Genomic DNA, 12683 nt, shown 5'->3' on the forward strand with positions numbered 1-12683 from the left:
TCTAGCAGTTCTGGAGGCTGAGAAGTCCACGATCAATGGGCCAACAGATTTAGTGTCTAGTAAAGGCCTGTTCTCTGCTTCCAAGATGGTACTTTGAATGGTGCATTTTTGGGGGCATGGGAGAAGGGTCAGGCTGGGTGGAGTGGCAGACACACTATTTTCCCAAATGGCAGAAGAGCAAAGAAAGCATACGGGTCTCAGAAGGCTTTTCTAAAAAGCATTAAACCTCTTAAAGTTCCCACCTATAATACTGTTTCAGTGGTAATGAAATTTCTTTCTTTCTTTTTTTTCTTTTTTGAGACAGGGTCTTGCTCTGTTGCCCAGGCTGGAGTGCAGTGGTGCAATCTCAGCTCACTGCAACCTCCGCCTCCCAGCTTCAAGCGATCCTCCCACCTCAGCTTCCCGAGTAACTGGGACTACAGGTATGCATCACCACCCAAATGTCATCTTCAATTGTAACTCCCACAATTCCCATGTGTCATAGGAGGAACCCAGTGAATGATGATTGAATTATGGAGGCAGGTCTTTCCTGCACTGTTCTAGTGATAGTGAATGAGGCTCACAAGATCTGATGGTTTTAAAATGTTAGTTTCTGCATGAACTCTCTTTGCCTGCTGCCATCCATGTAAGATGTGATTTTCTCCTCCTTCCTTTCCACCATGATTGTGAGGCTTCCCCAGCCATGTGGAACTGTGAGTTCTCCATTAAACCTCTTTCTTTTGTAAATTGCCCCATCTTGGGTATGTCTTTATCAGCAGTACCAAATGGACTAATACAATGCCCAGCTGATTTTTGTATTTTTAGTAGAGATGGGGTTTTGCGGTGTTGGCCAGGCTGGTCTCAAAGTCCTGGCCTCAAATGATCCACCTGCCTTGGCCTCCCAAAGTGCTGGGATTACAGTTATGAGCCACCATGCCCAGTTGGCAATGAAATTTCAATATGAGTTTTAGAGGGTACAAGTATTCAGACCTAGCACACCTTCTCTTAAATGCTTGAAGGTGGCTAAAACTCATTCAAAATTTCAATCACTTTGCATTGAGAACACTGACAAAAGCCTTAATTCATTTTTCCTTTTTATGTATTATAACATGGTTTTAATTTAGATAGTGAATTAGGTGAAACAATTTATGATGACATAAATCGTTATGTCATAATAATAATTTTTTCAGTATAAAAATTCTGGTAGTGAAATTTTGAGTTCTAAAAGATACCTGTATGCCGAGACCAGCTCGGTCGGGGAGACCCTAACCCAGCGGCGCTAGAGGAATTAAAGACACACACACAGAAATATAGAGGTGTGAAGTGAGAAATCAAGGGTCTCACAGCCTTCAGAGCTCAGAGCCCTGAACAGAGATTTACCCACGTATTTATTAACAGCAAACCCGTCATTAGCATTGTTTCTATAGATATTAAATTAACTAAAAGTATTCCTTATGGGAAACGAAGGGATGGGCCTTCCATGCAGAAGCATGTCCTTAGGGCACAGATCACTCATGCTATTGTTTGTGGCTTAAGAATGCCTTTAAGCGGTTTTCTGCCTGGGTATTCCTTGTCCTCATCCCCGTAAACCCACAGCCTTCCAGCGTGGATGTTAGGGCCATTATGAACATGTCACAGTACTGCAGAGATTCTGTTTATGGCCAGTTTTGGGGCCAGTCTATGGCCAGATTTTGGGGGGCTCGCTCCCAACACCTGTAAATTAAACACTTTTGTGCATGCAAACATACAATGAACTGCTTTAGTCAACATCTGAGACAGCTTTGTTTATGGTTGTTTTGATTTACATTAAAATTACACAAAATAATATTTATGATGTATAAGTAAGGCAAAAAGAATAACACTAAGACAGACAGCCATGAAGCTATCATCTCCTTTAAGAAACAGAATTTTACCAGTATCTTAGAAGTTTCGTCTGTATTCTCTCCCCTGCTTTGAGGTAATCATCCATTCTAAATTTTGTGTAGTCAGTTAATAATTTTATTTTCCTAATACTGTTTCTTCAGCCATATATGGCTATATCCTATAACCATATATTACTTATTTGTGCATATTTAAAACTTTACATAAATGTTGTGATACTGTATTTGTTTTTCTGAGATGCATTCATGACATGCATGTGGCTGTAGTTTATTTTAACAACAAAAGTCTTGATTCTGTGGATAAGGATAGCATATACTTAGCACTTTATATGTACTAATGTGTTTGATACCAACACTACCCCTGTGAGTTGATTCCATTACTGTTCCCATTTTACAGATGAAGATGCCGAGGAACAGGGAGGTCGAGTAGCCCAAGATCACACAGCTGATAAAAGGCTGCCCTAATGTGTGAGACCCACAGTAGACAGTCAGCTGGAGGCCATCTTACTCCAGCACCAGGAGAAGGGGTTGGACAAACCCTTAGAACCCCACCATGGTTGCCAGTTGCCTGTAGTGTTGTTCTTCTCACAGATACTAATGGCTGCAGAAGTGCTTGTAGGTCATGCACAGGTGAGTAGAGGGTGTCTCAGACCTGTACCCTCCTCATCTCCTAACCATATAGTCTCGGGGATTATGGTGTCCTGGGACTGTACACCTGCCACTTTCCTGGCCATTGGGTTTAGGGCCCCTGAGTTCCCTCAGACTCAGGATCTTAATCCTAGGTCAGGAGATACATGGAGAGGTTCCCATTTCTGGTAACTGCCAGAATGCTGTGTAGATGGTTTTATGAGCACAAGGATCAGCAGGTGGACATACTTCTATGCAAAACTGAGCTGGTGGTATTCAGGGAACTGAAGGTCTCCATTATGTTTGGTGGGACCAGAGAGTGAGGATGCAGGATTCAGGCCTGGAAGGGCAGGCAGAGCAGATGTTTCTCTTTTCTGAGGAGTCAGGGAACATTTGGTGGAGAGGATGGAGGTCAGAATCAGGTCTTAACCAACATCCTCTGGCTGTAAAATGGAGAACAGGGAGCAGAGGCAAGGGAGAAGGCCACAGTGGAATTAAACTAGAAATCAGTAACAGATAGTTCTGAAATATAGAAAATTCCAAAATATATGGATATTAAGCAACACACGTCTAAAAAACACATGGATCCAAAAAACAAAAAAAAATTTAAATATTTTGAACTAAATGAAAATACAACCTATTAAAATCTGTGGGATACAGTGAAAGCAGTGTTTATAAAGAAACGTATAACATTAAATGCCCACATTAGAAAGAATAAATACCCCAAATCAGTAATCCAAATTAGAAAATTAGAGAAAGAAGAACAATTTAAATCCAAAGTAAGCAAAAGAAAAGAAATAAAACAAATTAGAGGAGAAATCAATGAAATTGAAAACAGGAAATCAATAGAGAAAGTTAATGAAATAAAAAGCTGTTTCTTTAAAAGATGAAATTAATAAGCCTCTAGCCAAGCTAATGTGAAGAGGTGGGGCAAAGAGAGAGAACACAAATTACTAAAATCAGAAATGAAAGGGAGTATCACTATAGATCCCATGGACATTAAAAGGATAACATAGGAATACCATGAACAACACTCTGCTTACAAGTTTGATAACCTAAGTGAAATGGATCAATTCCATGAAAAACACAGTTTGCTAACCTCACACAAGAATTAATAGATAATCTGAATTGTCCTATTTAAAATGGAATAAGTAATAACCACGTGAAATAGAAAGCACTAGTTCTTTACAATGTCTTCCAGGAGATAGAAGTAAAGAGAATACTTCCTAACTCATGTGATGAGCCCAGCATTACACTAATACTAAAACATTACATTGTAAGAAAAGAAAAATGCAGGTCAACATGTTCTATGAATATAAATGGAAAAGTCTTCAACAAAATATTAGCAAATCAAACCCAACAATATATAAAAAGCATTATACACCATGGCCAAGTTGGGTTTCTTCCAGATATGCAAGACTGGTTCAGCATTGAAAAATCAATTAATATCCATCATATTAACAAGATAAAGAAGAAGAAATCACATAGTCATATCAATAGTTGCAAAAAGCATTTGTCAAAATACAGCACCCATTCATGATTAAAAAAACACATAGCAGCCGGGCATGGTGGCTCACGCCTGTAATCCCAGCACTTTGGGAGGCCAAGGTGGGCGGATCACAAGGTCAGGAGATTGAGACCATCCTGGCTAACACGGTGAAACCCTGTCTCTACTAAAACACAAAATTAGCCGGCCGCGGTGGCGGGCGCCTGTGGTCCCAGCTACTCGGGAGGCTGAGGCAGGAGAATGGCATGAACCCAGGGGGTGGAGCTTGCAGTGAGCTGAGATTGCACCACTGCACTCCAGCCTGGGCAACAGAGCGAGACTCCGTCTCAAAAAAAAAAAAAAAAAAAAAAAGAAAAGAAAACACTTAGCAAACTAGGAATAGAAGAGAGCTCTCTCAACTTGATAAAGAACATCTACAAAAAATCTACAGCTAACATAACACTGAATGAGAGAAGCTGGAAGTTTTTCTGATAAGATCAGGAACAAGGTAAAGATATCGCCTCTCACCACTTTTCAATGTTTTCATGGAAGTTGGGTATACAGATTGGAAAGGAAGAAATAGAACTGTCTTTGTTAGTAGATATGACTGTCTTTGTACAAAATCTTTAAAAATCAAGAAAAAGCTTCTGGAATTAATAAACTATTAAGACTGCAGGATATATGTTAATATATACAAGTTAATCACTTTCCTGTATAGCAGCAATGAGCAATTGGGATTTGAAATTAAAAACAAAATATCATTTACATTAACTTCCTCCAAAATGACATTGTTAGGTGTAAATCTAACAAAATATACAAAAGGTCTTTTATGAGGAAAACTATGAAGCCAAAATGAAAAAAATAAATAAATGGAGAGAGATTTCATGTTCATGGATAGGAAGACTCAGTATTGTCAAGATGTCAGTTCTTTTCAATTGATCTGTAGATGATATGATTTGGCTTCATGTCCCCACCCATACTTCATCTTGAATTGTAATTCCATAGTCCCCACATGTTGTGGGAGGGACCCTGTGGGAGGTAATTAAATCATGGGGGTGGTTTCCCCCATGCTGTTCTCATGATAGTGAGTGAGTTCTCATGAGATCTGATAGTTTTATAAGTGTCTGGCATTTCCCCAGCTGGCACTCACTCTGTCCTGCCACCCTGAGAAGAAGGTGCCTGCTTCCCCTTTGCGTTCCACCATGATTGTACGTGTCCTGAGGCCTCCCCAGCTATGTGGAACTGTGAGTCAATTAAACCTCTTTCCTTTACACATTACCCAGTCTTAGGTATGTCTTCAAAGCAGTGTGAGAACAGACTAATACAGCAAATTGGTTCCAGTAGAATAGGGTACTGCTATAACGATACTCAAAAATCTGGAAGCAGCTTTACAACTGGGTAACAGGCAGAGGTTGGAACAGTTTGGAGGGCTCAGAAGAAAGGAAAATTTGGGAAAGTTTGGAACCTCATAGAGACTTCTTGAATGGCTTTAATCAAAATGCTGATAGCTATATGGACAAGGAAGTCCAGGCTGAAGTGGTCTCAGATAGAGACCAGGAACTTCTGGGGAACTGGAATAAAGGTAATTCTTACTCTGCTTTAGCAAAGAGACTAGTGACGTTTTGCCCCTGCCCTAGAGATCTGTGGAAATTTGAACTTAAGAGAGATGATTTAGGGTATCTGATGGAAGAAATTTCTAACTGACAAAGCATTCAAGAAGAAGCAGAGCATGAAAGTTTGGAAAATTTGTGCCTGATGATGCAATACAAAAGGGTTTTTACCCATTTTCTGGGAAGAGATTCAAGCCTGCTCCAGAAATTTGCATAAGTAACAAGGAGCCAAATGTTAATCACCAAGACAATGGGGAAAATGTCTCCAAGGCATGTCAGAGACCTTCATGGGAGCCCCTCCCATCAAAGGCCTGGAGGCCTAGGAGGGAAAAAAATGGTTTTGTGACTGGGCCCAGGGCCCCATCTGCTCTGTACAGCCTCAGGACATGGTACCCTTTGTCCCAGCTGCTTCAGCTTTAGCCATGGCTAAAAGGGACCAAGGTATAGGTCAGGTCATTGCTTCAGAGAAGGCAAGCCCCAAGTCTTGGTGGCTTTCATGTGGTGTTGAGCCTGTGGGTACACAGAAGTCAAGAACTGAGGTTTGGGAACCTCCACCTAGATTTTAGCAGATGTATGGAAATGCCTGGATATCCAGGGTAGAAGTTGCTGCAGAGATAGAGCCCTCATGGAGAACCTCTGCTAGGGCAATGCAGACTAGACTTGTATTAATCAAGACTTGCTATTGGTGAAAGAATAGACATGTAGGTCAATAGAACAGAATAGAGAACCTAGAAATAGACTTGCACAAATACAATCAACTGGTCTTTGACAAAGGACTAAAGGCAGTTCAATGAAAACAGTCTTTTCAACAAGTGGTGCTGAAAAGGATAAATGCTTGAGGGGATGAATGCCCCATTCTCCATGATGTGACAATTATGTATTGCATGCCTGTAATCAAATATTTTGTGTATCACATAAATATGTATACCTACTATGTACCTGCAAAATTTAAAAATTAAAAAAATAAACAACAGGTGCTGGAACAACTGGACATTCACATACAAAACAAACAAACAGAATCTAGACATAGACCTTACACTTTCAACAAAAATTAGGTCAAAATTGTTCATTGACCTAAATATGAAACAAAAAAACATGAAACCACCTAGAAGATAATGGGAGAGAACTAAGGTGACTGGGTTTGGGGAAAACTTCTTAGGTACAACATCAAAAGCACAGTGCGTGAAAGAAAGAAGATGGTAATTTGGACTTCATTAAAATTAAAAACTGCTGCTCCGCAAAAGACAGTGGTAAGAGAACGAAAAAGCCACTGACTGAGACTAAATATTTGCAAAACACATATGTGATAAAAGGACTGGTATCTAGAATATACAAATAACTTTTAAAACTCAATAAGAAAAACAATCCAATTAGTGCACAAAAGATTGAAACAGACATCTTACCAAAGATGATATACAGATGGCAAATAAGCATATTAAAAGATAACATCATTAAGGAATTGCAAATTAAAACAGTAATGATGTACCACTACACACCAAGTAGAATGGCCAATATCCAAAACTACCAACACTAAATGATGGAAGGATATGGAACAAGAATTCCCATTCACTCATGGTGGGAATGCAAAGTGGTAAAGTCACTTAGGGAGACTGGCAGTTTCTTAAAAAGCTAAACAGACTCTTACCATACTATCCACCAGTCATGCTCCTTAGTATTTGCCTAGATGAACTGAAAACTTAAGTCCACACACAGTCCTGCACACAAATGTTTATAGAAGCTGTATTCATAATTGCCAAAACCTGGATGCAATAAATATATCCTTCAACAGGTGAATGTGTGAACAAACTGTGATACATCCATGCAATGGAATGTTATTCAGTGACACAAAGAAATAAGATACTAAGCCACTGAAACTCACAGAGGAGGCCTAAATGTATATCACTAAGTTAAAAAAGACAATCTGAAAAGACTGCATACTGTGTGACTCCAACAATATGACATACTAGAAAGGCAAATATATGGAAGTACTAAAAAGATCAGTGGCTGCCATAGCTTCTGAAAGAGGGAGGGAGGGATGAATAGGTGGAGCACAGAGAATTTTTAGGGCAGTGAAACTATTCTGTATGATACTGTGAATACATGTCATTATTCATTTGTCAAAACCCATAGAATGTATAGCACAAAGAATAAAGCCTACTGTAAACTATGGGTTTTGGTTAATGTATCAATGTTGGGTTATCAGTTGTGAAAAAACATACCACACGTATGCAATGGGAAATGGTGTGCATGGGGTCACAGGTGAGGTGAAGAGAATAGTTATGGGAACTCTTTGTAGCTTCCACACGTTTTTCTGTAAAACACTAACTTCCCTTTAAAAAGGGAAATCTTGGCTCGGTATGGTGGCTCATGCCTTTAATCCCAGCATTTTGGGAGGCCAAGACAGAAGGATCACATGAGGCCAGAAGTTCAAGAACAGCCTAGCCAATGTGGTGAAATCCCATCTCTACTAAAAATACAAAAATTAGCCAGGTATGATGGTACCCATCTATAATCCCAGCTACTTGGTGAGATGGTGGGAAGTGCCAGCAATTTTTCTTAACCAGACAGAAAAAAGAGGTCGAATTATACCTTTTCAGTAAAACTGGTTTTAAATCAGGGTAGCGTACCAGGAGGAAGACAGGTCTGACTGGCCATCAACCCTGATCTAATCCCTTTATGGAAGCATCCCTTATCAGTCTGTATTTCCTCCTTGTACTTTACCATGACCATGAATCTCCTGGGCTTTATGATGGTGAGCAAGCCTATCTGCTCCTGATAGGACATATACATCAGTAGCCATTGAGTACACATGCACTCAGGGGAGAGGACCTTGGTGGGTCTGTGGTGAAGCAGGTACTTGTTTAATTGGCTTTCACCATGCCACAGGGCCTTGATGTGGTTGTCTTGGTCAATCATCATTGCCTGGTGACAGGCCATGGTGAGCCTGTAAACCTCTGGCACTGACCCACCTAATAAGGCCCATATGTAATAAAAGTCCCTCTCATTTGTGAGAACATGGGCTTGTGACTGAAGCTGGCGTTCATAGGCAAAGCTCTTCTGATTAAGCCAATAGAAACCAGGATGGATGGTGGCAAACAGGGGAAGAGAGGGTCTCCACACCTACATGGTCACTGAACTTCACGTCCACATCTGCACACACAAGGTAATCACCTCCCTGAGGAAGTGCTGCTGGGAAAAGTTGCTGATCACCTCCATGCAGTGCCTGGTGATGTCCTGCCGGCGGGCATAGCTCCAGACCCGGAGGCTCACCATCCACTGTCCGTCTCAGAGTTTGATGTGCGGAACATGACCTGGCTGGTTGGTAAAGATGTATTAGTTCACCTTATGTCTCACCATGAAGTGTGTCTCTGCACTCTGCAGGAACAGCTTCAGGAATAATATGTGTTTCTTATGGCAAACAGTTAATCAAGTGGTAGCATTCTGGAGCCAGAACTGCTCATTTAGCAGATCAATGTTGAAGATACACCATCCTTGATAATGCTACAACTTGCTGGCCATGGTGTTCTCTAGGGGCCATACTTACCCCAGCTAGTAAGCTTTTCAGCTTCTGTCTCTGTAGGTTCAGATAGCAATAGTCAAAGAAGGTCAAGACAAGAGTTATTAGAAGAAAGCTCACATGGTGAAACCTGGACAGTTTCCGCAGTAGGTTGGCCATTGCTCCACTTCTCACTGATGCAACCAGGATCTCTTAGATGCTGCTAGGGCAGCTGCTCCTCCACAGCCTTCTGTCCACAGTGGCCTCTCCTGGTGGGGAGAGGCAGAATGCATGGACCATGAGGTGCCTTCACCCTCCTACTCCTGAGACCCTAGTAACTCTCCTCTTGAAGGTTTTTGGCTATTGTTACCTGAACTCACAGAGCCAGATCCTGAAAAGCTTACTAGCTGGGGCAAGCGTGGCTCTTAGAGAATGCCGCGGCCAGCAAGTTGTAAAATTATCAAGGATGGTGTATCCCCAGCCAGATGCCCTAACACCCTCCAGAAACGATGTCCTTGTTGTGACCCCTTGACTGGCTCCCATTGTGTGGGACGGGACCTTCAACACTGACCTGCTAAATGACCAGTTCCAGCGCCAGAATGCCACCATTGGATTAACCATGTTTACCATAAAAAAAATACTATTATTCCTGAAGCTGTTCCTGGAGAGTGCAGAGACACACTTCATGGTGGGACATAGGGTGAACTACTACATCTTCACCCACCAGCCAGGTCACGTTCCATACATCAAGCTCCAAGAGGGACAGCGGATGGTCATCCTCCAGGTCCAGAGCTATGCCCACTGGCAGGACATCACCATGCACCTCATGGAGATGATCAGAAACTTTCCCCAGCAGCACTTCCTCAGGGAGGTGGATTATCTTGTGTGCACAGATGTGGACATGAAGTTCAGTGACCACGTGGGTGTGGAGATCCTCTCTTCCCTGTTTGCTACCATCCATCCTGGTTTCTATAGGTTCCATTGGGACACCTTTGCCTATGAACACCAGCCTCGGTCCCAAGCTCATATTCCTGATGGTAAAGGGGACTTTTATTACACAGGGGCCTTATCTGGTGGATCTGTGCTGAAGGTTTACAGGCTCACCACGGCCTGTCACCAGGTGATGACGATCGAGCAAGCCAACCACATCGAGGCCCTGTGTGATGACGAAAGCCACTTAAACAAGTACCTGCTTAACCACAAACCCACCAAGGTCCTCTCTCCTGAGTACATGTGGGATAAAAAGTCGATGGAGTATATGTTGGATGAACACCTGCTGGGTTCGCGCACTATGATAACGCGCAAGAGATCTGTGGTCTTGGTAAAGAACAATGAGGAAATGCGGACGGATGAGGGAAGCTTCCAGAAAGAGACCAGAGAGGGGGTGATTGACAGTCAGCCCTAATCTTCCTCCTGGCATGCTACCCTGAGTTAAAATCAGTTTTACATTAAAAAGTATTATTCCACCTATTTTCATCTGGTTAAGAAAAACTGCTGATGCCTGTCATCATCTCCCCAAATTTAGGAAGCCCTAGCACCACCCCCCTACCACAACCACCATCCAATACACACATTTAGGCAGGCCTTAGTCCACAGCTCATGCACACGTTTTTGAATTTCACGCCCTTGAGCTTCTCACTGTGTTCTCCTAAAACACTCTTCAGGGTGGAGGAGGTGGTGGTCTCTGCCTGTCCTGACGTATAAGGGATCAGTGATGAGATTTTTTCCAGAGCAAGTAATCAGGCCCCTTAATAAAGAAGAGTAGGCTGGACGCAGTGACTCACACCTGTAATCCCAGCACTTTGGGAGGTCGAGGTGGGTGGATCAGCTGAGGTCAGGAGTTCGAGACCAGCCTGGCCAACATGGCGAAGCCCTGTCTTTACTAAAAATACAAAAATTAGCTGGGCGTGGTGGCGGGCACCTGTAATCCCAGCTACTCAGGAGGCTGAGGCCGGAGAATTGCTTGAGCCTGGGAGATGGAGGTTGCAGTGAGCCGAGATTGTGCCACTGCACTCCAGCCTGGGCAACAGAACAAGACTCTGGTCTTAAAAATAAAAAATAAAGAGATTTGTGATCTTGCTGCAGAATGACTGTTTAATGCAAATCCAATCAGTGAGGCATCCAGAAATGGATCAGAAAGGAGCGATATCCCAGCAGCCTGACTCCTCCCCCAGGGGTGTCCTAAATTGGGTTAGTCCATTTGCGTTGCTATAAAGAAATACCTGAGGGAAGGGAAGGGAAGGGGAGGGGAGGGAAGGGGAGGGCAGAGGAGGGGAGGGAAGGCGGCTCTACTACAATGCAGGTTTTATTTGGAGATGGGGCACCAGCTTAACGCCAGGGCCCACTGCTGCTTACAACTGGTGCAATTATATGCCTGGGTAGGGGTCTGGGGGGGTATGGGTTACTCCCCAGGAGGATGTTGATAAGATGTTCCCATGATGAGGCGGTTTGGCTCTTTATCTGGCAGGATATGATAATGAGGTCCCAGCAAGATGTGGTAAGAAAGTCAGGTCCTTGGGACCAGGTGTGGTGGCTTACGCCTATAATCTCAGCACTTTGGGAGGCCGAGGCAGGTGGATCACAAGGTCAGGAGATTGAGACCATCCTGGCTAACATAGTGAAACCCCGTCTCTACTAAAAATACAAAAATCAGCCAGGTGTGGTGGTAGGCACCTGTAGTCTCAGCTACTCCGGAGGCTGAGGCAGGAGAATGGTGTGAACCCGGAGGTGGAGCTTGCAGTGAGCTGAGATCGCACCACTGCCCTCCAGCCATTGCTGGAACAGGAATTAAAAGAAATTAAAGGCCGGGCGCGGTGGCTCAAGCCTGTAATCCCAGCACTTTGGGAGGCCGAGACGGGTGGATCACAAGGTCAGGAGATCGAGACCATCCTGGCTAACACCGTGAAACCCCGTCTCTACTAAAAAATACAAAAAAAACTAGACGGGCGAGGTGGCGGGCGCCTGTAGTCCCAGCTACTCGGGAGCCTGAGGCAGGAGAATGGCGTAAACCCGGGAGGCGGAGCTTGCAGTGAGCTGAGATCCGGCCACTGCACTCCAGCCCGGGCCACAGAGCGAGACCCCGCCTAAAAAAAAAAAAAGAAAACCAATTCCCCTGAGGAAGAGAAAGAGCTGGAATCCTTCAAAATTAACTGCCTGTTTTTCCTTCTGTGGCTAGTGAGCCTTATCTCTCCCTTTCCCAGGCATTTTGAAGACTCTGTTTCTCTAGCTGTGCAGATGCAAGGTCTGCTAGACAGATAATCTTAAGTCGTAAAACATGTTGTTCCTTGAAAAGTAAGAAATAATGTAATGCGTGTCTCAGTTAAATAACTGTCTTTGTTTCTCGCTTCTGTAATATGCTTCCCCCTACACAGATCTCCCCCCTGCCCCACGAAAGGCTTAAAAGGTAGCTTAACTCTTTGTTCAGGGCTCAGTCCTCTGGATGTTAATCCGACTAGGTTAGNCCTGTTTTCCTTCTGTGGCTAGTGAGCCTTATCTCTCCCTTTCCCAGGCATTTTGAAGACTCTGTTTCTCTAGCTGTGCAGATGCAAGGTCTGCTAGACAGATAATCTTAAGTCGTAAAACATGTTGTTCCTTGAAAAGTAAGA

At 43.1% G+C, this 12683-nt stretch overlaps 1 protein-coding gene across 1 annotated transcript; it reads left to right on the forward strand.

Annotated features, from left to right (window-relative positions):
- The first annotated feature begins 375 nt into the window (after window positions 1–375).
- On the forward strand, window positions 376–10483 carry LOC108512581 (histo-blood group ABO system transferase 2-like). Its single transcript, XM_017847867.1, has 3 exons — window positions 376–422; window positions 2257–2489; window positions 10140–10483. The coding sequence occupies exons 2-3, from the start codon at window positions 2324–2326 to the stop codon at window positions 10481–10483; spliced, it is 510 nt and encodes a 169-aa protein (XP_017703356.1). The 5' UTR covers window positions 376–422; window positions 2257–2323.
- Window positions 10484–12683: the final 2200 nt, after the last annotated feature.

Source organism: Rhinopithecus bieti, unplaced genomic scaffold (genome assembly GCF_001698545.2).
Source record: "Rhinopithecus bieti isolate Rb0 unplaced genomic scaffold, ASM169854v2 scaffold_30337, whole genome shotgun sequence".
Classification (NCBI taxonomy): Eukaryota; Metazoa; Chordata; class Mammalia; order Primates; family Cercopithecidae; genus Rhinopithecus; species Rhinopithecus bieti.